The sequence below is a fragment of the Myotis daubentonii genome, chromosome 14, assembly GCF_963259705.1.
Source record: "Myotis daubentonii chromosome 14, mMyoDau2.1, whole genome shotgun sequence".
In the NCBI taxonomy this organism is placed as follows: domain Eukaryota; kingdom Metazoa; phylum Chordata; class Mammalia; order Chiroptera; family Vespertilionidae; genus Myotis; species Myotis daubentonii.
In genome coordinates, this window is record NC_081853.1 from 53619584 (window position 1) to 53642336 (window position 22753).

The window sequence follows — 22753 nt, forward strand, 5'->3', positions numbered from 1 at the left end:
GTTACTTTCCAAAAAGTTAGAACTACTCACATTTACAAGAGCCATGTTCAAAAGTGACTTTGGATTTCTAGTTCTGCCTAGTTGGCGCAAGCCCAATCCTCTCAAGTCCCTCATCTTAAAAACTAAAAATCCCTGGGCATACTATTTTTAAAAGCACAGGAATGCCCGGCCGGCATGGCTCAGTGGTTCAATGTCAACCTATGAACCAAGAGGTCATGGTTAGATTCACGGTCAGGGCACATGCCCAGGCTGTGGCCTCAATCCCCAGTGGGGGGCATGCAGGAGGCAGCCAATCAATGATTCTCTCTCATCGTTGATGTTTCTATCTCTTTCTCCATCTCCCTTCCTCTCTGAAATCATAAAACTACATTAGAGATCAGCACTATCATGAACACTTGTCATTGCTTTGATGAGGGGACATTAACTTTGACCCCTAATTAAGCAAAATGTTCTCTCTCCCCACCCACCAAAAAAAAATTCTATTCTTCTCATTATACCTGTATTATAAAATATATGTACTCAATTTGTTTTCTCTCTTGTTATAAGTACCTACATAATATTCACAATTTTGCCTCTTGATGCACAAATCCTAAAATATTTACTCTCTAGCTATTCACAAGAAAAGTCTGTCAATCCCTAATCAAGATCCATCTCAAAAATGCCAGGCTCTCCTCCATATTCTATAATAATTATAATGCTAGACTGAGAAATAGATATTAGACCATGTCTTTAAGGTCTCTCTGTGATTCATCAGTGCATATGGACTAGACAGTTCAGAAGACGCTACTCAGGAAGCATTGAGTGTGAAGAGAACCGGGTACATGCAGGACGGTTCCGGGGAGGTGAAGCCCAGAGAGTGAGAGACCTTCCCGTCCTAACACTCCCGATCCCTGCCCTGCTCCTTCCTCTACTTCACCAGGCTGTCCTGCGGGCTGGCAACTGCACATTCCAGAGTCCTACAATGATGAAAACTACCACCAAGACCCTGGTCCAGGAATACCTCCCAAAGACGCAAGCCAGAGCCACCTCAACACCTGCCCTGGATCGTCCTCAGGCCTGGAGCCAGTTCCCGCCACCTGCTTCATTTCACAGCCTCCCTGGTCTCCAGGGTTTCCAAGCTGAGGCTGCACATGAAATACTAAACCCTTGAGAAAACCGAGAAAAAAATTCAATTCCAGATACACAGAGGCTAAAAAATAATGAAACGGGCACCAATCTGAAGACGTTGATGAAATCATCAGAGAAAGTCATACCTTGCTTGGCAGCTAAGCAGCAGCATCTCGTGGTTATGGATCAAAATATATAAAAGAACCAGGAAGGCTTTGGCTCGAATGGAAGTTGAGGGGCTGTCAAGCAAACGGATAATTGTAGAGACAAAATCCTGTGGAAGACAACATTTGCTTTAGAAAACAGGAAATAAATAGGGCAGTCAACTCTCAAGGTTAATGGATTATAAAACCAAACAGAAAGCAGGCAATAAAATAATATCAGCTACCATGTCTGCATTTTTAATTTGTGCCAGATGTTATAGTAAATTTTTAGTATGTATGATCTCATTTAAACCTGAAAATCAGCCATAAAAAGTTGACAATATTCTCCCTATTTTGAAAAAGAAAAATGAATCTTGAAAGGTTATGTGATTTGCCCAAATCCACAAAGTTGGATTCAAATCCAGGCCAGTCAGGCAGCAAAGCCTGCCTCTTAACCACTCAAAGACACAAGTGCAAGTGTGGCCATGATAACTAGAACTGGCGGCCATCACTGCAGGCAGACAGGAGCCTCTGAGCAAACCTGCACATGCACAGGTCCTAGAGACAAAATAAAAATGATACCCAACACATGGCACAAGAGAAAACATATACCCTATGTAATTAAAGGTATAATGCAGAACAGAAGAATAAGTATTACAGTTTTTTTTCCCTTCTAACAAAGAGATTGTACATCATTTCAGGTGTCTATTAATATGCAAAAAGAAAACACAGACACACACACACACACACAGTTAATGAATGTAAGTAGGCAAGAATTGGAATTGTGTTGTCACCAAGATGGCTGCAGAGCAGGAATACAAATTCCCGAGAGTCCTTCACAGAGGCAGCACCTGGCGGTGACAGCGTGTCCAAGGCAGATGTAAGCAGCTCGGTTTTTTTGCCATGCCCTGGGCCTTTTACAGTGGGTGCTATATTGTCAGACAGGAAGATGTACACAGTCAGGTGTATGTTTCTCTAAAGGATGGAGATGTATCTATGTATCTCTACCTATGCATCAGTCTCACCTAGTTCCTGGAAAAAAAAAAAAAGCCAATTCATCACCATTCTATTCAAAACAGTATCAACACCAAAGTTCCGTGAATAACAGATCTGCTTCCACCTTATGTCAGTCAACTATCCACCTTTCCAGCACACAGACAGTAGAAAGCCCGGTTCCCCACAGTCACCTTCCAGTTCTAATATAGACTGTGGTCCAAGGACCATGATCACAAATCTGTTTTCCACACCCACACGACCCTACACACACACACACACACACACACACACACACACACACACACAATTCCAAAGCCATTCAAACATCCACTAGCCAAAGACTGAAAGACTACTCCAGATTCTAGGACACCAAAAAGACATGGTAACTGACTACAATTCAAGATCTGGAGGTTTTGTTCTGCATACCAGGACATTACAAGGACAATTGCAAAATCTGAATAAGGTCTATAGATTAGCTAATAATGATAAATTAATGTGAACTTGATTTTTAAATCCATGGCTTGTTTGGGGGGAATATTCGGTGAAATAATTGAAGGAAATATCTTCTATAATTGGTAAGAACACACATGTAAGAGAAAGAGAGAAAAACTATAAAGCAAATATGGTAAAATGTTAGCCTTTGGTGAATGTGAGTGAAGGGTATATTGCAATCATTTGTATTACACATCCAACATTAAACTTAGCACCTAATCAAAAGGAGATCTACTCCAAGGATCATCGACCCAATAGCTAAAGTTAGAATTCTGAGCATCTCTGACTTTCTCTTCCTCCTCCATCCCATGTCCAATAGATTCCCAGTTCCTGCGAGAACAACACCCCACCATCAATGCCTTATTTCAATGCACCATCTTTCCTGAATTTCTGCAGGAGGCTTTATCCATCCTTGCGTTCTTCCATCTATTCTATAAGATGCAGCTGCAATGAGCTTCTAAGACAGCAAATACGATTGCGTTAGTCACCTATAAGTTGACTATTACGTTCAACTATTCTCAACAGTTGCTGCGACCCTTGAGATTAAGTCAGTACTAAGATTCTTGCAAATTAAAATAATACACTTAGGATTTTGAATGAAACCAACGAGGCAAACTATAGCAAATACCAGACATAAAGGAAACAGATTCTGAAGAAGACTGCCATTGGGATCTAGGCCTAAAAGCATCTCGTGCCCTAAATAAATCCTCATTTGGCCGCCCGCTTCAGAAAAACTAAATGAGCAGCACTGACCACCTCCCTACCACCAGTTGCCCAGGGCCCCGTGCTTAATCTTACACAACGGCACCACACTTCTAGAACAGTTACTCTTACAACACCTGAGGAGGGAAGATTACAGACGGCAGGCAAAGGCTCAGTGCCACGGATGACTAATCAAAACGACCTCAGAGAAGCACAAATGACCTCGGGCCACTTCGGCACGCAATCCACTGTGTACTCAGCTTTGACTGAAACCCACCCTGCCATCCAGCTCAGCACACCTAGAAACTGCATGTGGGAACAAAACGCGGAAGCCAAACCACAGCAGGACGAGTTCATGTCCAACATTCAAATGGTACTTGACAGAGATTTCAGAATGGACGTATCTATCGCACATAAAGATGATGGGATGGAATATTCAAAATGTTAGGAATGGGCCCATATAGTGGAAGCATCCACCGCAAACAAAATGTTACCCTTATCATCATTAAGCAAAAGGATGAGCCATCCCTTAAAAGGGGAAATGAGGAGGTGGATCAAAATAGTGATGAGGTAGAACACTTCAGAATTATCTCTTATAAATCTCAAGCTGTGAAACTGATCTGCTTCAATCAACTGTCCCAGGAGAAAATCGAGGAGGACAGCCTGGCCATCGCTGATAACAGCCTCCAGGAAAAGCAGTGAGAAATCACGTGCATAGCTACACTGACACAATTTTCATACTGACGGAAATGAAAACCATGCTGATTAAATCTAAGATGGCTTTTGGATTCACTTTCCTTAAAGAAGTTTAGCCAGGTATCTAAGTAAAAAATGTGTCTAGTAGAATATATTAATGAGGACAAGTTAAAAATATAATACGCACTCATGATCAGATTATCATGCATAAATTACCATCTTTTAAAAGCTTGATTAGCAACCATTGAGTCTATATGCCTAGTGATTTGTGAGAAATAAAACCTTAGTAAACTTAGCATTCAGATTTTTCAAAATTCTGCAGGCACGATATTTCATAGTGATCTTCCACAGTGCTTACAAATAACAGAGGTCTGCGGCTTCTAGTTTATTATTAATCACTGTTGTGCTGCTTGGTCCAAATGCTAAACCTGAAGCAAGGCTTCAGTCAAACCAGACTGCACAGAGAGAGAGAGACAGCGGCTCCTGTCAAAATAAATAAGCAAAAAACTTAAAGGGCACTCAGAAGGAAGCCGTCTGACCGGTGAGCCTGAACAAATTCACCTGTGGAATACAGTAGGGCTTTAAAAAATTCGTGTTATATCATTAAGTGACCCCCAAAGCAAACTAAGTCCAAAGGAAGCATTACTGATGATCCGGCTACGAAGTCCATTCAAAGTCACAGACGCCAGGAACAAAATGACTGAGGCAGGTGTTTGAATCTATGTGACTTAAGTTGATGTGAGTTTTTTAAGCTCAATTAATTGAAATGCAGCAGAATGGGATTCCAGAAGTTTCATACGTTTTCGATTTCCTAACAACAAGAATCTGGCACTGAGTTCTTAACGTAAGTTTTTTGTATGTATTTTTAAGCCACACCAGTGATTTAATTATATACAAAGCAGTTATCTAGTTAAGTGTAATATTCACATACTTTCCCCTTCTCTCTATATGCATACACACACACACACACACGTAAGTATAGACACAGTTGTTCTTATATGTGAATAAGCCGCTGTGTGCATATGTCAGTGCAGGTTTAGGACAGCATACTATCCATCACCCTTATTCTCATTACCTGGCTTTAACTTATTCAAACAATAGGGAAAGTATGGATCACCAAACAATATACAATTGATCCCATTTCTGTAAAAAAATTCTAATGGCATGTGTGCGTGGCAACCAGAAGGAGGGAATTCAGCGGTTCTCAACCTGTGGGTCGCAACCATCGGAAAACACATAGAGCATATCAGATATTTACATTATGACTCATAACAGTAGCAAAATTACAGTTATGAAGTAGCAACAAAAATAATTTTATGGTTGGGGGTCACCACAAGATGAGGAACTGTATTAAAGGGTCACGGCTTTAGGAAGGTTGAGAACCACTGGAATAGATGAATGTATGTGTATGTGCACATATACTAGTATATTCGCAACAAGTGTGAATTTGAAAGATATCAAAATTTTTAAAGAGATTATCTTAGGGAGCTAAGTACTTTACTTTAGTCTTCTCCTACCTCCCAACCCCCTGCCATGTCCCTTCATCCCTGCTGCCTGCATACAGCTTTGCTCCCCAGATCTCCCCAACACATCCCACACCTCAGGGAAGCCCAACTACCAAGTTCTAATTTGACCAGCTTGTGAAATATCATTTTGAAACTAAATTAATTCATGCCTGTGCTCGGGTGAAAAAAGAATAACTGCTAAAACTCTCAGCCTCTATTATCACAATTTACACAGTCCAACTACTCGAGTGGTGCTTTTTCTAATACACTGACAACAACATTAATGACTTGGAAAATTTAGTAGCAAAAATTAGATATGCAGACTGTTGGAAAAAATACTTTCTCGGAGCCTCACATCTCTTAGCAAAGTCTAAATCAGACTAATTAAAGGCAAGAAGCGGCTTGCTCTCTGTCTGACTTTCACAGACCAAGTTTACTATGCAAACCTGACCATTATTAATAGTAACTATCGAAATTTTAACTTTTAGGATGAAAATCAAAATTGAAAGTGCTGCAGGCAATGCAGCACTACCACAGGAAACGCGTAAGTGGGTCCATTCACACACAGCAGTGCCACCCTCGCTGTTCTGCAAACACCCAATGTGCCAGGCATTTCCCTCCGAAAAGCAACCCGTGGTCCCACGAGGTATAAAAACGCTGCACGAAGATTCATAAGACACGTGAGCACATGAAACAACGGGCAAGTCTGCCCACTGAAATTCTCTCTTTAACGCACTACTTTCCAAATGTATATACAACCACAGTCCACTTTTTCACCTGTGAACACCTCACTGAACTGAACACTAATACTCTAGGACAGGGCTTCTCAACCATAACGTTAAAACGCGTCACCTATGTTAACACGACCTCAGTAAAATGCCGATTCTGATTCGGCGGCCTGGGGTGGGGCCTGGGGTGGGGTCTGGGGTGGGGCCTGGGGTAGGGCCTGGGGTGGGGTCTGGGGTGAGGCCTGGGTGGGGGCCTGGGGTGGGGCCTGGGGTGGGGCCTGGGGTAGGGCCTGGGGTGGGTGGGGCCTGGGGTGGGGTTTGGGGGGAGCTTGGGGTGGGGCCTGGGGTGGGGCCTGGGGTCTGCGTTTCCAACACCCCCCCAGAAGGCACCAATGCTGGCCCAGGGACTCTCTTCAGCAAGGACTGGAAAAGGCACTTTTTAAAAACTTTTTATTCTTATATGTGCCCTGACCGGGATCGAACCCACAACCTTGCTGTATCCGGACGATGCTCTAACCAACTGAGTTACCCAGCCAGGGCCTAGAGAGGATACCCTACAGACCCTTCTTCAGAGCTCTACAGTTTTGTGATGTGACTTTACAAACGACTGTCCATGGATTAACTGGAAAGCAAAGCAGAAGGGGACTAAGTTAAAAACAGGAAGAGGGGGGCTCTCCGGGTGCGTGGCACTGACAGAGAATGAGACGAGGAAAGGAATAAAAATGAGTCTGAATACAAAGCCCCCCCCCCCCCACCCAAGGCAGGCAAGAGAGATGGGGGAAAGGTGGAGGAAGAGGAGGAGAGGGATGAGGAGGAGGACGAAGAGGACGAGGTGCAGGATGAAGAGGAGGAGGGGGAGGGGGAGAAGGAGAAAGTTGAGGGGGCAGCATGAGAAATACTAGTGTATAGAAAGGGCATTTTCTAGCTTTTCATCACTGACATGGGACCAGCAGGCAGAGCCATTTCCATTTTAATCACTAAAAGGCTCTCACAACATCTTCGCATGAGCGGCCTACGGGACACAGGCTTGGCAAAGTTCAGAAAGGTCCCTTGAGATGAAAATTAATCCTACGGAGATGATATTCCTCGTCCACTGAAACTGCGGAAGGAACAGTTTTAAGGTAGGGCGCTGGGCGAAGGGGATGCAAACCTTTTCCTGGATCAGCCTCTGCAGGTGGACCCCACAGGACAGCAGGGCGGTGAACAAGGTCAGCAGGTACTGCTGGACTCTGCAGATGGCGGAGGCCAGGGCGGTGACCACCGAGGTCAGGCCCACCTTCTCAATGACGTTCTGGAAGGCGGACGGGGAGTGGCGAGTGATCCTGCACAGGGCCTGCGGAGACAGGGGGACCGGGCCTGTCAGTCACTCCAAGGGCAGCAGCCAGGCCTGTGCAGCGTAGAAGGCACGTACCCCGCTCCTTCGTCACTGCTTTTGGCTTGAGTTGGAAATTAACAACACATTTAAAAATAAAACAAGAGCCGAAACCGGTTTGGCTCGGTGGATAGAGTGTCGGCCTGCGGACTGAAGGGTCCCAGGTTCGATTCCGGCCAGGGGCATGTACCTTGATTGCGGGCACATCCCCAGCGGGAGGTGTGCAGGAGGCAGCTGATCGATGTTTCTCTCTCATCAATGTTTCTAACTCTCTCTCTCCCTTCCTCTCTGTAAAAAATCAATAAAATATATTTAAAAAATAAAAATAAAACAATAATCCAGCTGCTAATGAAAACTAAAGCTGTTTTAAAACATTCGCTACTCTAAAAGTAATAGTCATAGAAGTTATGGTGAGCTAACTATGATGAACTAATTCGTAAGTCTGGATAGGAAACTTCCCCTTAAGTAATGAACATCATTAAGTGTCCTCTTTTGCAGACACTAAGCTAGGGGCTGGGGAAATAGTCACAAAAGTATGTATCTAACATTTATTGTTTAGTATGTGGAGAACATCTGCAGACTAGCTCATTTGATTCTCCCAACAATAGGTAAGTAAAGTATTATTATTAACCCCATTTCATAGATGGTAAAACTAAGGCATAAAATATTTAAGCCATTTGCCCAAAAACATATAGCTAGTAAGTGGCAAAGCTGGAATTCAAACTGAGGTTATCAGACCCCTGGGCTTTTCCTAAATTGCTCATAAACTATTAGAGATAAAGCCTGTAATTAATAAACTAACAGAATGTAGTACGTGTTGGAATAGGAGTGGGTTCAGTAATCGTGCTCAGAAAGGCAGGCAAGGCCACTCAGCCACAGCTACCTCAGCAAGGTGATGCGGAGCCAGTTCCTGCAGGGGAAGGAGGAAATGGACAGCGGGAAAGGAAGGGAGGAGAATTCTAGGCAGAGAGAGAGAATGAGGATTCCCATGGCGAGGGGAGATGAAGAGCATTTGTCTGATGCAGCAGACGCTGCTTCGGGGGAAGGAGGGCAGGCAGAGAGCAGGAAAGAGGAAAACAGGAACCATCTGTAAAAGCAGGCCCACGCCAAGGAAGGCCTACCAACCTAGGACCTTCTAGCTGGATGCCGTGAGCCAGCGACTTCAAACCGGCGTGTGGCAAGAATTCTTAGAACATGCATTACCTGACTATTTAGTCCTTAGATTGTCAAATAAAAGGTGACAATGGCCAACACAACAAGAGCTGGCCGGTGTGAGTGAATCAAAATTGTATCTATTTTTTGTCAGATCGGCAAAAATATTTTTTTTGGTGTGCTGCAGAATTTTGGTAATTAGTTTATGTGTGTCATGAGATGAAAAAGGTTGAAAATCGCAGCCGTAAGCAAAGGGAAAACCTCAAAAGTTTTAAGTGAAAGAGAGGCATGGTCATATTCCGAGTGTCCATGGGAGACTTCAAAGAGAGACATAAACTTAGGCCAGAAATAGTTTTACAAAAACATTCCTTATAATTAATGTCATAACCTCCTTCCTGATTTATATTTAAAATGGATTTATAGCCTTGATTATGAAAAGATCAAGTAGAAGATGAATTGCTATTATGAAAAGATCAAGTAAAAGATGAATTGTTAGAAATATTACGATGTCAAAAGAAAGGACGGCAGGCGGGAGGGAGAGGAAAGATAAAGACTTTGAAAAATATTTTCATTTTCTCGAACATCTCAGGAAAAATTTTAATATTTGTTCCATCTCCAAGAATGAACTTCCTTTAGAAGTTATTCCTATTGATGAAATAGGAAAACAAGTGCTGGTTGGCATAAAGTCAATCTCCCACCAGAATGACATGTTTAAAATGGATGTATTTCTTTTATGCCAAACCACACTTCCAGTCTTTATGAAAATGCTAATGTGACCTATTACAACCAGAAAGGAACAGGTAACACACATAGCTGTCCTCAGGAGTGAGAAACGGAGGTGAGAGGTAGAAAAAGAAAAAAGAGCGCCCGGCCAGTGTGGCTCAGTGATTGAGTGTTGACCTATGAACCAGGCGGTCATGGCTGGATTCCGGTCAGGGCACATGCCCGAGTGGCGTGCTCATCCCTAATAGTGGGGACACAAGAGGCAACTGATCAATGATTCTCTCTCATCATTGATGTTTCTCTCTCTCTCCCTCTCCCTTCCTGTCTCTGAAATCAATAAAAACATATAAAAAAATTTTTTTTAAAAGGACAAGGAAGAATCTTCAACTTTTTCTGACTGCACTGTTCAAATTTTTCAAATAAATGCCTATTATTTTCTTAGGATTTTAATTACATTCCAATGCCATGACTGCATTAGACATTTTTAAAATTACTACAAGGAAATAAGCACTTACAGGAAAAGCTTACTTTATTAGTAATGTATACATTTACTACCATTTCTGAAGTTACTAAGCAAACAAATATATTGAAAAATGAACATCTGCAAAGCACTAATATATACTGTTCCCTAAAAAAAAAAAAAAAGTATCCCTTTCTTCATGGAACTGATTAGCAAGTGGGATTCTTATAAAAGTCCTGTCTTAATCATTCAAAAAGGACAACAGGATCTCAAACTGACATCTGCACTCCCATGGTCACTGCAGCATTACTCACAACAGCCACGGTATGGAAACAACCTAACCACCGGCAACAGATGACGAGGGAAAAAAAATGAGGCCCAGACATACAACAGAACCTTAGTCAGCCGTGAGAAACATGAAAACCCTGCCATTTGTGGCAACATGGATGGGCCTTGAGGACATCCTGCTGAGGAAGGTAAGTCAGGCAGAGAAAGACAAATACGGTATGAAATCACTCACATGTGGAATCTCAAAACGCTGACCTCACAGAAACTCAATGGTGGTTGTTGGGAGTGAGAGGGTGGGGAAAAGGGAAGATGTTGGTCAAACGGCACCAACGTCCAGTTTTAAGATGAGCAAGTTCTGGGAATATAATGCAGAACATAATGATTACAGTTAATAATATTGTGATGTATATTTGAAAGTTGCTAAGAGAATAGATCTTAAATGTTGTACCACAAAAGGAGAAATGACAGTTACCTGATGTGATGGAGGTGCAAGCTACCACTATGGTAGTGATCATTTTATAATATACTAGAGGCCCAGTGCACAAAAATTCGTGCAAGAGTAGGCCTTCCTTCCCCTGGCTGCCAGCACCGGCTTCCCTCTGGCACCCAGGACCCAGGCTGGCTTCCCTCTGGCCCTGGCTTGGTCAGGAAGGACGTCTGGAGACGTCCGGTCAAATTAGCATATTATCCTTTTATTATTATTATAGATAAGGACCAAATCAGCATGTTGTACACCTTACACAGTGTTACATGTCACTTAACCTATATAATAAAAGGCTAATATGCAAATCGACCAACGAGCAGAACGACCGGTCGCTGTGACATGCACTGACCACCAGGGGGCAGATGTTCAATGCAGGAGCTGCCCCCTGGTGGTCAGAGCACTCCCACAGGGGGAGCGCCGCTCAGCCAGAAGCTGGGCTCACGGCTGGCAAGCGCAGCGGCGATGGCAGGAGCCTCTCCCGCCTCCACAGCAATACTAAGGATGTCTGCTGAGGGCTCCTGGACTGCAAGAGGGCACGGGCTGGGCTAAGAGACCTGACCCCCAAGTGCATGAATTTCGTGCATCGGGCCTCTAGTATCTCAATAAAGCTGAAAAAATAAATCACTGACTCCATTTCAAACTTAAACCAGAAATCTGTCTTCATTTACAGGCAACCATATCAGAATGATATTCCGTGATATAAACTCTACTGTAAACACCTTTCAAGTAACTTTTCAGTCTCTCCTCTCTCTTCTGAGGGAGTCACAGGGGGCTAAGTTGGATGCCATAGTTTGGAAGCTATGAAAGTGGGGTTCTTCACGTCTACAGCCCACACTGTATCTGTTTCCATAGGAAAGTAGCAGCTAGTATCTGGAAGCGTGAACAGGAAACATAAATCCACTAAAAACAAATCTGGTTCGGGAAGTGAACGTTTTAAAAATTCATTTATGATAATCCTAAGAAAATTGCTGTTTAGAAAATCAAAACAGAATTGTTTCATTATTTTTCTAATCCAAGGATTTAAAAAAAGAACATTTGCAATGGAGTCCTTAAAGATCATGCTACAGCCAGAACTTTTCAAGCAAATTAAGGGTCCTCCCAACAATGACTTCACTACAGAGAAAAACTGACTTTTTATCGATATAAAACCCCTCCCCAATCACAACGGGCACATTTCGTGATCAGAGACTTCTCAAGACTCCTTCTGAGCGTATTCAAAGCAACATGAGGGCGGCTAGAATGGTCTGGTCTTCAGAATGCTGCTCAGAAGTCCAAGGCTTTCCATGAACTGGCCGCTCTGGATATTAAGCACTGGTACAGGGAGGGCTTCTTGGAGGCTTAAGAGCACATGAGTGCTTGTATTATCTGAATTTTAAAATAAAATCAGATCTCAAGTGGTATGGTTTTGAAGTACTTATTTATTTTAAAATAGAGTTTGAGATGACATTCTAAAACTGGGAACAATAGTTCCAGTTCAAAATTTGCTTCCAAAAGAACATTGCATTACCTTCAGAATTTCTATTCAATAAAAAGCTCTCTGAGAAATGGACTAATTCAAAAGAGAAGGCTGTGTACGTATTAGCTATGTGAACAGGATCACTGCCGAAGAAATTTAAGAATCATTCCTTTTTTTGTGCCTTTTGAATGATTTTTACATGCCATATTAAAACCACCTTGGAAGTTTTTTCAAACTACACACACTCTCCTCCAACCAAGAGATTTGAAAACATAAGAATAGGGGCAGAGAGGGGATAAGAGGACAGAAAAGAAAAGAAAAAGAGACATTTTTTGTATAATTGGCAAAATGTCAGTGAAAACTTATTTAGATGAATGCTAAGAACAAAATACCAGAAGCCCAAGATGAAAAATGAAGCTTCATGTGTCAGATGAAGAAAGGGCTAGAAAGTATAAGACTTTGGTGAGAACAACTGGAAAAACTTAGCCAAGAAAAGAAACCATGCAGATATAAAGATGGATGTGAGAACATGAACCCAATTAAAGCAAGACAGATTTTTTCTAAAGGCCAGGATTAAAATGGATGCCTTAAGATATAATCCCAAGACGCCTGGAGAAAGTTCACTGGCATACTCTGTGACTAACTCTCTGACGGCTCCTCCATAATTACTCACATGGTAATTAGGTTTTGTAATTTTGAACTCACATAGCTCCTGAAGCGGGGGAGGAGGAGGAGGATGGTGTGTGTGTGTGTGTGTGTGTGTGTGTGTGTGTGTGTGTGTGTGTGTGTGTGTGTGATGCTATATAGCCTTTGCTTAAGATACTCTGTGAGCAGGATTGCTAGCCCTTTATTTTCAAAATTACATAGGTGAATTAAGATAAGAACTAAAAAATATCCATAAATACCCACAGGATTTAGCAACATGCAAGTCATTACAGATCTCAACGGGATCCGCTTCAGTGACATCTTTAGGACAGATAGCAGACTGGGTGAACAGGAAATGGGGCAGAAAGGAGCGATAATTTGGAATGACAACTCTGTATAAACAAGTATGGCGGTGAAGGGGGATCTGTGTGGACACATTTGTGTGCTTTTGTTTTGGTTTGTTTTGGTTTTGTAATGGGGCAAAGAATCCCTGAATGCTGATTAGAAAGCTCTGGAAGGACAGCTTAGAGATTTAGGAAAGAGCAACAATAACCACTGAGTGAGGTTCCCAAACAGGGCCCAACACGCAGCCCTGGAGAAATCCGAGGGGTTTGTCTGACAGGAGAAGAAACGGTCAGAGGCAGCGGGAGGGGAGAGCTGAGGAGGGTGTGGATGGAAACACACTTCTGATGTGCAGGCTCAAGTGAGGGAATGCCCACTGGATGGCCTCCCTTTCCCCGGGAGTCATTTCCTGGTGGGATTGGAGATGTAAGGAAAGCGGGAAGTTAGGGAGCAGCCACAGTGGGGAGTGCACGAATGAGCAGAGGAAGGCAGTGAGGCTGCCAGGCAATGCTGAGCGGTCAAGAGATGAGTGTCCAACCAGGGGACAGGAACTAATGTCACGAGGAAGGGCTGTGTTTCTTCAAAAGACTGGTACACGGATACAGCCCTGTGAACACGTCTTCAAACATAATATCCTTTATGCCAAGTTATTACGACCTTGTGCGCAAAGCAGCAGACAACGAATCAAAATACAAAACCCGAAAAACCACAGATGCCTGGGGATGAATTCATTTGAACCACATGGTAAACCCATTTAATATAAAATCCAAGAGTGGGAGCTGACGGGAACACTAAAAATACACCAAACCAAATCCTGCTTTTCCACTATCGCCTCCGTATAGTTTTGATCATATCACGGTTCCTCCCCTCCCCCGGGTCCCGATAGGATGTCCGGACCGTGCCGGTGCTGTCCAGCCCCAGCTGTGAAACGTCTACTGGCGGAGAAAATCAAGTCATTGTTCTCACCAACTATTACTCAGAGGTTTCTGTTTCCTACCTATTCAATGACTATTTCTCAAATAACTTTTGCAAGCTTGGTGTTTAAATATATGCGAACGTATCCCCAAAAGATGCTCCATCTTACCGATATTGCTGTGATCCTGAGAGCATCGACAGTGGAATGCCTGAAGAGGTACCATAAGGCGGGTCCAATCTCTCCGGTGACGAAGCCCTGGGCCTGCGCAGAGCAGGTGGTGCAGACGTTCTCGATAATCTTCGCTGCCATGTGGTTCACCACACGCTCCTCCTGCAGGAGAGCAGAGAACGAGGGGGAGGTGAAAAGGGTGTTACTTAGTATGGGAAACAGACATGTCACTTTTTCATGACCATTGCCAATGAAGGCCTGACACAGGAGGGTGTGAGCTGCCCCTGGATGGGTTAGGTCAAGGGTTCTCAACCTGTGGGTCGCGACCCCTTTGGTGGTCGAACAACCCTTTCACAGGGGTCGCCTAAGACCATCCTGCATATCAGATATTTACATGACGATTCATAACAGTAGCAACATGACAGTTACGAAGTAGCAACGAAAATAATTTTATGGTTGGGCCACAACATGAGGAACTGTATTTAAAGGGCCAGAAGGTCGAGAACCACTGGGTTAGGTGTTTTAGGAGGTGTGATCATGCTTTCAGGCAATTATGAAGCTATTACCAATAACCTAGCATAATATAACATATTTTAATAAAAAAGCTGAAATGATAAGGAAAAAAACACAAAATAAAAGCATAACAAAACTGGAAGGTGACTTTAAAGACACAAGGAGCAGGCAGAGCAACCCTCAGAAGTCACTCAGGGCCGGGAATAATTACCAACTGGCCAAAGACCATCCCCAGATGAGGCATCGAGGAAAACCTAAGATAGGTGTAGCCCCGGTAGTGTGACCAAACAAACCCTTAAGGCGGTTCTGGGTTGTCCTAACAGCACTTAAAATCAGCCTCCAAAAGGGTCAAACTGTGTCCAAGGAACGCAGATGAGTCCAAGAGGAAGGACAAAAGCACTTAAAGGAATTCAGAAAAACTCCAGCACCCAACAATATAAAAATCAGAGTGTCTGAAATCCAGTGAAATCTTACCACACATGCCAAGAAGCAGGAAATGTGACTCATAAGAATCAGTAAATTCGCTCTGGCCGTGGGACTCAGTTGGTTGAGCATCATCCCATACACCAAAAGGTTATGGGTTCAACCCCTGGTCCGGGTGCATAGGGTAGGCAACCAATCAATGTTTCTCTCTCTCCCTTCCTCTCTCTCTAAAATCAACCCAAAGCATATCCTTGGGTGAGGATTAAACATATATAAATGTTAAAGTATTGTATGTCTGATGTAATCCCATGTTTGTTTAACAAAATGTATATATTTTTATTAATATATATACATATACATATATATATGTGTGTGTGTAAAAGAAGGGCATACAATACTCTGTTCATTGTGATTACAACCGGTGGGGGTGGTGGGGAGAGGGATGCACTAAGTTGACTTTAGACATTTGTACATCATTTGCATTATTACAGTATGAGTGTATTAACTTTTCAACCCAAATTTATATATTTTTCATGAAAAAATATTTTTTAATGAGAAAACATTGAATTACATCTAGATTCAAGCCATAGTTTTACACTCTACTAGCTATATATCTCTGGGCATCTTCATCCCTGTGCCTCAGCTTCATCATCCACAAAACAGAAATAATCAAACACAAGGCAGTTTAAAAATTAAATGAGGCAACATACAGCCCTGGCCAGTTCAGCTGAGTGGGTAGAGCGTCAGCATGCAGACCAAAGGGACCCGGGTTCAATTCCAGTCAAGGGCACGTATCTTGGTTGCAGGATCCTCCCCGCCCGGGCCCTGGTCAAGGCTCGTGCAGGAGGCAACCAATCGATGTGTTTCTCTCACATCAATAATTCTCTGTCTTTCCTCCTTTCTTCCACTCTCTCTAAAAATCAGTGGAAAAATATCCTCAGATGAGAATAAAAATAAAAAAATGAGTCAACATACATGAATACTTAATCTAGGTCATAAAAAGTAGTAAATTCTCAATGTGTTAGCTTTACTTTCTATTATTATTTAATGCTATATAGTATGAATTACAAGGCTGCTAGAGAAGAAATGTCAAAGATATTTGAACTCTCTCAAACCTTGACATATTTTTGTCTCGCAGAATGAGAACTGGAGGGAATGCTTCTCCCCATTCCTGATGTTTCCTTCCATGTAGCTAGGACACATCAATGTGACACTTTTAGCCTCGATTCCTTCACTCAGCTCTACCCACGGGGAAATACAATGCTTCATCTAGTTGCTAATAGGATGTGCTAGGGGTGGGCAAACTTTTTGACTCAAGGGCCACAATGGGTTCTTAAACTGGACCAGAGGGCCGGAACAAAAGCATGGATGGAGTGTTTGTGTGAACTAATATAAATTCAAAGTAAACATCATTACATTAAAGGGTACGGTCTTTTTTTTTTTTTTTTTAGTTTTATTCATTTCAAACAGGCGGATCCGGCCAGCAGGCCAGCAGGCCGTAGTTTGCCCACGGCTGTGCTAGGAGCTCAGTCAGCTCCTCCCCTTTTCCCTGACAAAGGCCACCCACAGAGTTGTCTTCTTTTACCCTCCCCGCATCATAAGTCCCTGGATAGGGACTCTGCTTGGAGAGTGCTGCTTTGGGGGGGAGGGGGGAGAGGGGAACAAAGGGTGGGCAGCTACTATGATTCCCTAAATATGGGAGTTCAATATAAGGAGGCCTATTTGCCCATAGATGTAGCTATGTCTCCCGCCCTAGCTCTCTTTATGTACATACTAGAGGCCCAGTACATGAAAATTCGTGCACTTGGGGGGGGGGGGTTCCCTCAGCCCAACCTACACCCTCTTGCAGTCCAGGAGCCCTTGGGGGAGGGCTCCCCATGGGGAGTGGGCCTAAGCCGCAGTCTGGCCTCCCCCTGCAGGAGACAACTGGCGAGGTGGCCCGTGGGCTGATTGGGGGATGGCGCTGGCTGGGGAGCAGCTGGCCCCACCCCCAATCACCCCTTCGCCACTGCCAGTCACTGTCACCCCCCTATCTTCCCCTGCCCCCCGATTGCCATCCCCTCTCCCTGCCTGCTGAAACCTGCCTTGGCTGGCCTGGTGCTACCCACTCACCAGCCCTGCTCCCCACTGACCAGCCATTCTGACATTAAATTGATTTGCATATTAGGCTTTTATTATATAGGATATGCCCTAGTTCCACTACATATATGCCATTTTTGTCCCATATGCCTTGCTCTGTCTCATTTCTCATTAGGTTCTGAAACTTTTCCCCCCAAAGTGGGGGGAGAGGAGCTATTATGTGGGACCTCTCAAATACCTTACCATGTGCTTTAGAGCATAATTGTCAGTCAATTCCTAGAGGACTCACTCCTAGTACCAGAAGACCACAGCTACTTGAGCACCCAGGTTGGAAAGGGGCCATGTGTCACCCAGTGTTCTACAACTCAGGGAGACTGTCAGGTCAATTAACTCCCTCCTGCCATCCCGGTCCCCCTGGGATCCCCTGACGGACATCACACAAGCACCAGGATTGGCGCTATTTTCTGCTTAATTAACTCTTCAGAAGGGATAACGGAACTAAACTAATATCTGTCATTTAAATCAAAGACCTGCTTCACCATATCATGAGGATAAAAGCTACGATGATTAGAAAATGATCCTATGAAATAAGCCTATGATAATTAGGCTTTTAATGAATAGTTGTACTATGTTTTAATGGTGTTAAGCAGATCTAATGTACTGCAGGTGATAGGGGAAGAAATAGAATATTGGGGATCAGCTAGAATTGTAAGAAATATTAATCATGCTCTGTTAACTATGATTGGGTTGTTCTGATTAAAGAAGGCACATTCTAACCTGGCTGGGAATTGCATGTGGGACCTGGGAGTTCACCTGGAAATGCAGCCCATCCTCCCCGTCAGGGAGCTGCCTGTTACCATGGGAAGATGAACAACCTTGTTGCAGAAACCAGAGCTGTCAGCCCTTTGAAGACCCTCAGCCTTTGCATACCCACAGGCCTTTGCAAATCTCCAGCCCCCATTCCCGGTAAACTGTCCATTTGGCCTCCCCTTTGCCTCCTTCCCTATGTAATCTCTGTCCTTCCACCCAATATTAACACCTGGCTTATAGTGAGGTGGGGGGCAGAGCAGATTTTTTGGATGACCTGCTGCTCTCCCATGCTGGTAGCAGGACTGGGATAAACACTCATATAAGATTCAACCCTGTCTCTGCTTAATTGGCTCAGGTAGTGACAGGCAGCCCAGACACCTTGGTTGTCTAGTTACACAGGTAGTCTTGACAAAAAAAAAAAAAAGTTTGGGGGACAATATAATTATAATTTACATGCCTACTTTTCCAAAACAGAATAACAAAATTAACATCTAAAATAAAGGTAATGTTAGCTGTGAAGAATAGGACGAAGCCGGCTGGGGTGGCTCAGTGAATTGAACATCGTCTCCTGGACCAAGAGGTCCCGGCTGGATTCCAGTCAAGGGCACATGCCCGGGTTGCGGGCTCAATCCCCAGTGGGGGGGGGGGGGGGGGCGTGCAGGAGGCAGCCAATCGATGATTCTCTCTCATCATTGATGTTTCTATCTCTCTATATATCTCCCTTCTCTGAAATCAATAAAAATATATATTTTTTAAAAGAATAGGACCTATATCTGAGAGTTAACTTAAGAAATAAATAAAATACATTAGCTGACTGCCATCAAGAATTCAAAATCAGCTGTCATATTATTCCAGTATTTTTTTTAAAGAAACAAAGGTTTTTTTCTTATTGTTAGTCTCTTCATTTTTCTAATATTAACCAATTCTCCTCAAATTGATTTACAGATGTATTCTTTTTAAAATATATATATGTTTTTATTGATTTTGAGAGAGAGGAAGTGAGAGGGAGAGAGTAAAACATTGGTCAGCTATCTCCTGCACGCACCCGACTGGGGATTGAGCCCCGCACCCCAGCATGTGCCCTGACTGGGAATCAAACCAGCAACCGTTCATTGCATGGGAGGAACTCACCCAACTCAGCTACACTGGCCAGGGCATAGATACATTCATTTTTTAAAAATATATTTGTAATGATTTCAGAGAGGAAAGAAGAGGGATACAAATATCAATGATGAGAGAATAAGTGATCGGCTGCCTCCTGCACACCCCACACCGGGGACTGAGCCCGCAACCCAGGCACGTGCCCTGACCGGGAACGGAACCATGACCTCCTGGTTCATAGATCGGTGCTCAACCACGGAGCCACACCAGCTGGGCCATACACAGATCCTTAATCAACATTCCAACAGGTGAACTTGAGAAGCTGACTCTAAAAATCAAATACAAGTGAAAAGGAATAAAAATAGTTAAGAAATCTTGAAAAATTACATGAGAAAGGGAAAACTCTCCATATGTTAAAAAATTATTTAAAAATATTGTTAAATAGATGGCACTGAGGAAGAAAATAGGTCAAAAGAACCAAATAGAGCCCAGAAAAAGAAAAACCAATGTACACTGATATGACAGGGGGGACACCGCAGAGTGCGGGGGGGCGGGGGGGGTGGTAAATGATATTGGGACAACTGATTATCTACATTTATTTTTAAAAATAAAACTGTAGTTTGGCAGGTGTGGCTCAGTGGTTGATGTCATCCCATGCATCAAGAGGTCACCGGTGAGATTCCTGGTCAGGGTACATGCCCAGATTGTGAAGTCCATCCCCAGCAGTGGGAGTGCAGGAGGCAGCTAATGGATGTTGCTGTTCCTCTCTCATCAATGTTTCTATCTCTCGCTCCCTCTCCCTTCTTCTCTCTTTAAAATCAACATTTTTTAAAATATGTTTTCATTGATTTCAGAGAGGAAAGGAGAAAGAGAGATAGGAACATCAATGATGAGAAAGAATCGTTGATCAGCTGCCTCCTGCATGTCCCATACTGGGGATGGAGCCCAAAACCCAAGCATGTGCTCTGATGGGGAATCGAATTGTGACCTGCTCATAAGTCAATGCTCAATCACTGAGCCACACTGGCTGGCAATAAAAACATACCTGTGAAATAAACTGTACCCATATATAGCACTACACACACACACACACACACCACAATTACTAACAGTTTACAGCTCTAAAACCTTTTGAAGAAAATGTAATAGACTATCTTGATGTTGGAGTAGAGAAACTTAAGACAAACAATCACAAATCATAAAGGAATAGACTGGTAAATTTAGCTACATTAAAAATCAGAACTTCTGCTCATCAATAGACACTGTAAAAAAAATGAAAAGCCCAACCACAAATTGGAAAGTATCTGTAACATATACACGCAACATATGAGTATCCAGAATACATGAAAATCCCTGAGGATGGAGGGCTGTGACATCTGCAATTTCTTTCCTAACAGTTCAGAAAATAAATGAATGAAAAAGTAAATAATAAATACACAGACATATGAACATATAAATATGTATTATAACAAAGCAAAAAAAGTAAAATGCTAAAAACTTGAATCTAGGTAACAGAAATAAGGGTGGTCATTATAGTTTTCTTTCCTTCTCTAAAATTTGAAACATTATATGATAATAGGCTGGGGTAGAATGTACAGAAATCCTGCAGAGCAACAGAAAATCTTGATTTTCTAAAGAGGAAACAAAAAAACACAAATGAGATAAATAAGAAAAAGATGGTCATTCTCATTCGTATCAGGAAAATGCGTATTAAAGCTATTATAAAAAACCATTTAATGTCCATAAAATGGACAAAAAATTGAAATTCAAATGTTCGAAAAGACGTGGGTTATGGGTCCTCCTACACCCTGCTGGTGGGGGATAAACTGACACACATACATACACACGTGTGTGTACATTGAGCCGTATTCCAACAACACACCATACAGTGGTATAAAGAAGCTACTGTTTGCCCTAACTGGTTTGGCTCAGTGGATAGAGCGTCGGCCTGCAGACTGAAGGGTCCCAGGTTCGAGTCTGGTCAAGGGCATGTACCTTGGTTGCGGGCACATCCCCAGTGGGGGTTGTGCAGGAGGCAGCTGCTCGATGTTTCTCTCTCATCTATGTTTCTAACTCTCTATCCCTCTCCCTTCCTCTCTGTAAAAAATCAATAAAAATATATATTTTAAAAAAAAAAACAAAAAAGAAGCTACTGTTTGCACAATCAGCGTGTATCAACCCCAGCCTAACTTTAAGCAAAACAATTAAGTCTCCCCCGGCCAGTGTGTTCAGTGGTTAGAGCATCAGCCTGCACACTGAAGGGTCGCTGGTTCGATTCCAAGTCAAGGGCAGGAACCTGGGTTGTGGGTTCAATCCCTGCCCTCCAGTCAGGGCACCTGCGGGAGGCAACCAGTCCATGTGTCTCTCTCACATGGATGTTTCTTTCTCTCTCTCTCTCTCTCTCTCTCTCTCTCTCTCTCTCTCTCTCTCTCTCTCTCTCCCTTCCTCCCTCTCTCCTTCCCTCCCTCCCTCCCACCTTTCCAATCTCTCTGAAAAGCAATGGGAAAAATATCCTCATATTAGGATTAACAACAAGAAAAAAATTAAGTCCCAAAAGGATATGGTGCCATTCCATGTATATAAGGTTTAGCCTTAAACAATCAATGAAATACTTAGCAATTGTGGTTCAAAGATGGAACCACAATTTTAAAAAAATTCAGGAAATGTTTATCAGCAAAGTCGGAATAGCGGCTACTCCGTGAAGGGAAGAACCAGCTGGGATCCAAGAGGGACGGGATGAACCCTCTCAGCCGGGGTCCTTTTTCGCTTTTAAGAGCACGCGTGTCTGAGAGTGTGTGCTCTTACCTGCACACACACATTTCATAGACTCTTCTGTGTATGAGATAGTTCGCAAGAAAGGAACCTAGTTTCAGGAAGTTCTCCACATGGAAAAATTTTGTAAATGTTGAAGATAAAAGGCTTTGAAATTATTTACCTTCAACTATGTCCTCAATACATTAGACATATATACAAAAGAACTGTTACAGTTGAATATTTTTATAAGGATAGGAATCTTTTGTAGGGGGTAGGATCACCCCCTAATTTATCTGTGCCACAGGGACAATGTTAGTGAATATGCCGCCAAAGCACAAACGTTGCTGCTCTTCAAATATATGACCTAAAATTTTCATAAGTGAGAGAGTTCTGGAAGTTCCCCTCTTTATGAAAAATACACAAGACTTGCCAAACCTACCAAGACAAAAAAAAATGTGTATGTTCTAAAATACAAAATAATATCATTATTTTACAGTTATTAACAATAATTTTAAAACAATACACTTGGATATCAAACATTATCCTTCCTATTATATATACAGTGAAAAATATGCGAGGGAGAGGAGAGAAGATATTTAACAAAGGATACAACCTCGTGAACTAGAATGGATCACCTTCGATTAGGCATTCATCTGAGTTTTAAAAACTAAAGACACCAAGTTTCTAAAATTGCTTTT

The 22753-nt window shown here is 42.8% G+C and overlaps 1 protein-coding gene across 2 annotated transcripts in view; it reads right to left on the reverse strand.

The window, feature by feature from the left end:
- The window catches only part of ULK4 (unc-51 like kinase 4), a 251617-nt gene that overhangs the window by 187585 nt on the left and 41279 nt on the right, over positions 1–22753 (reverse strand). For both annotated transcript variants that reach the window (XM_059664478.1, XM_059664479.1), the window contains exons 20-22: positions 14376–14537; positions 7520–7702; positions 1254–1381 (exon numbers count right to left, since the gene is read on the reverse strand). In XM_059664478.1, coding sequence (XP_059520461.1) covers positions 1254–1381; positions 7520–7702; positions 14376–14537 — 473 coding nt within the window. The remainder of the gene's footprint in view (positions 1–1253; positions 1382–7519; positions 7703–14375; positions 14538–22753) is intronic.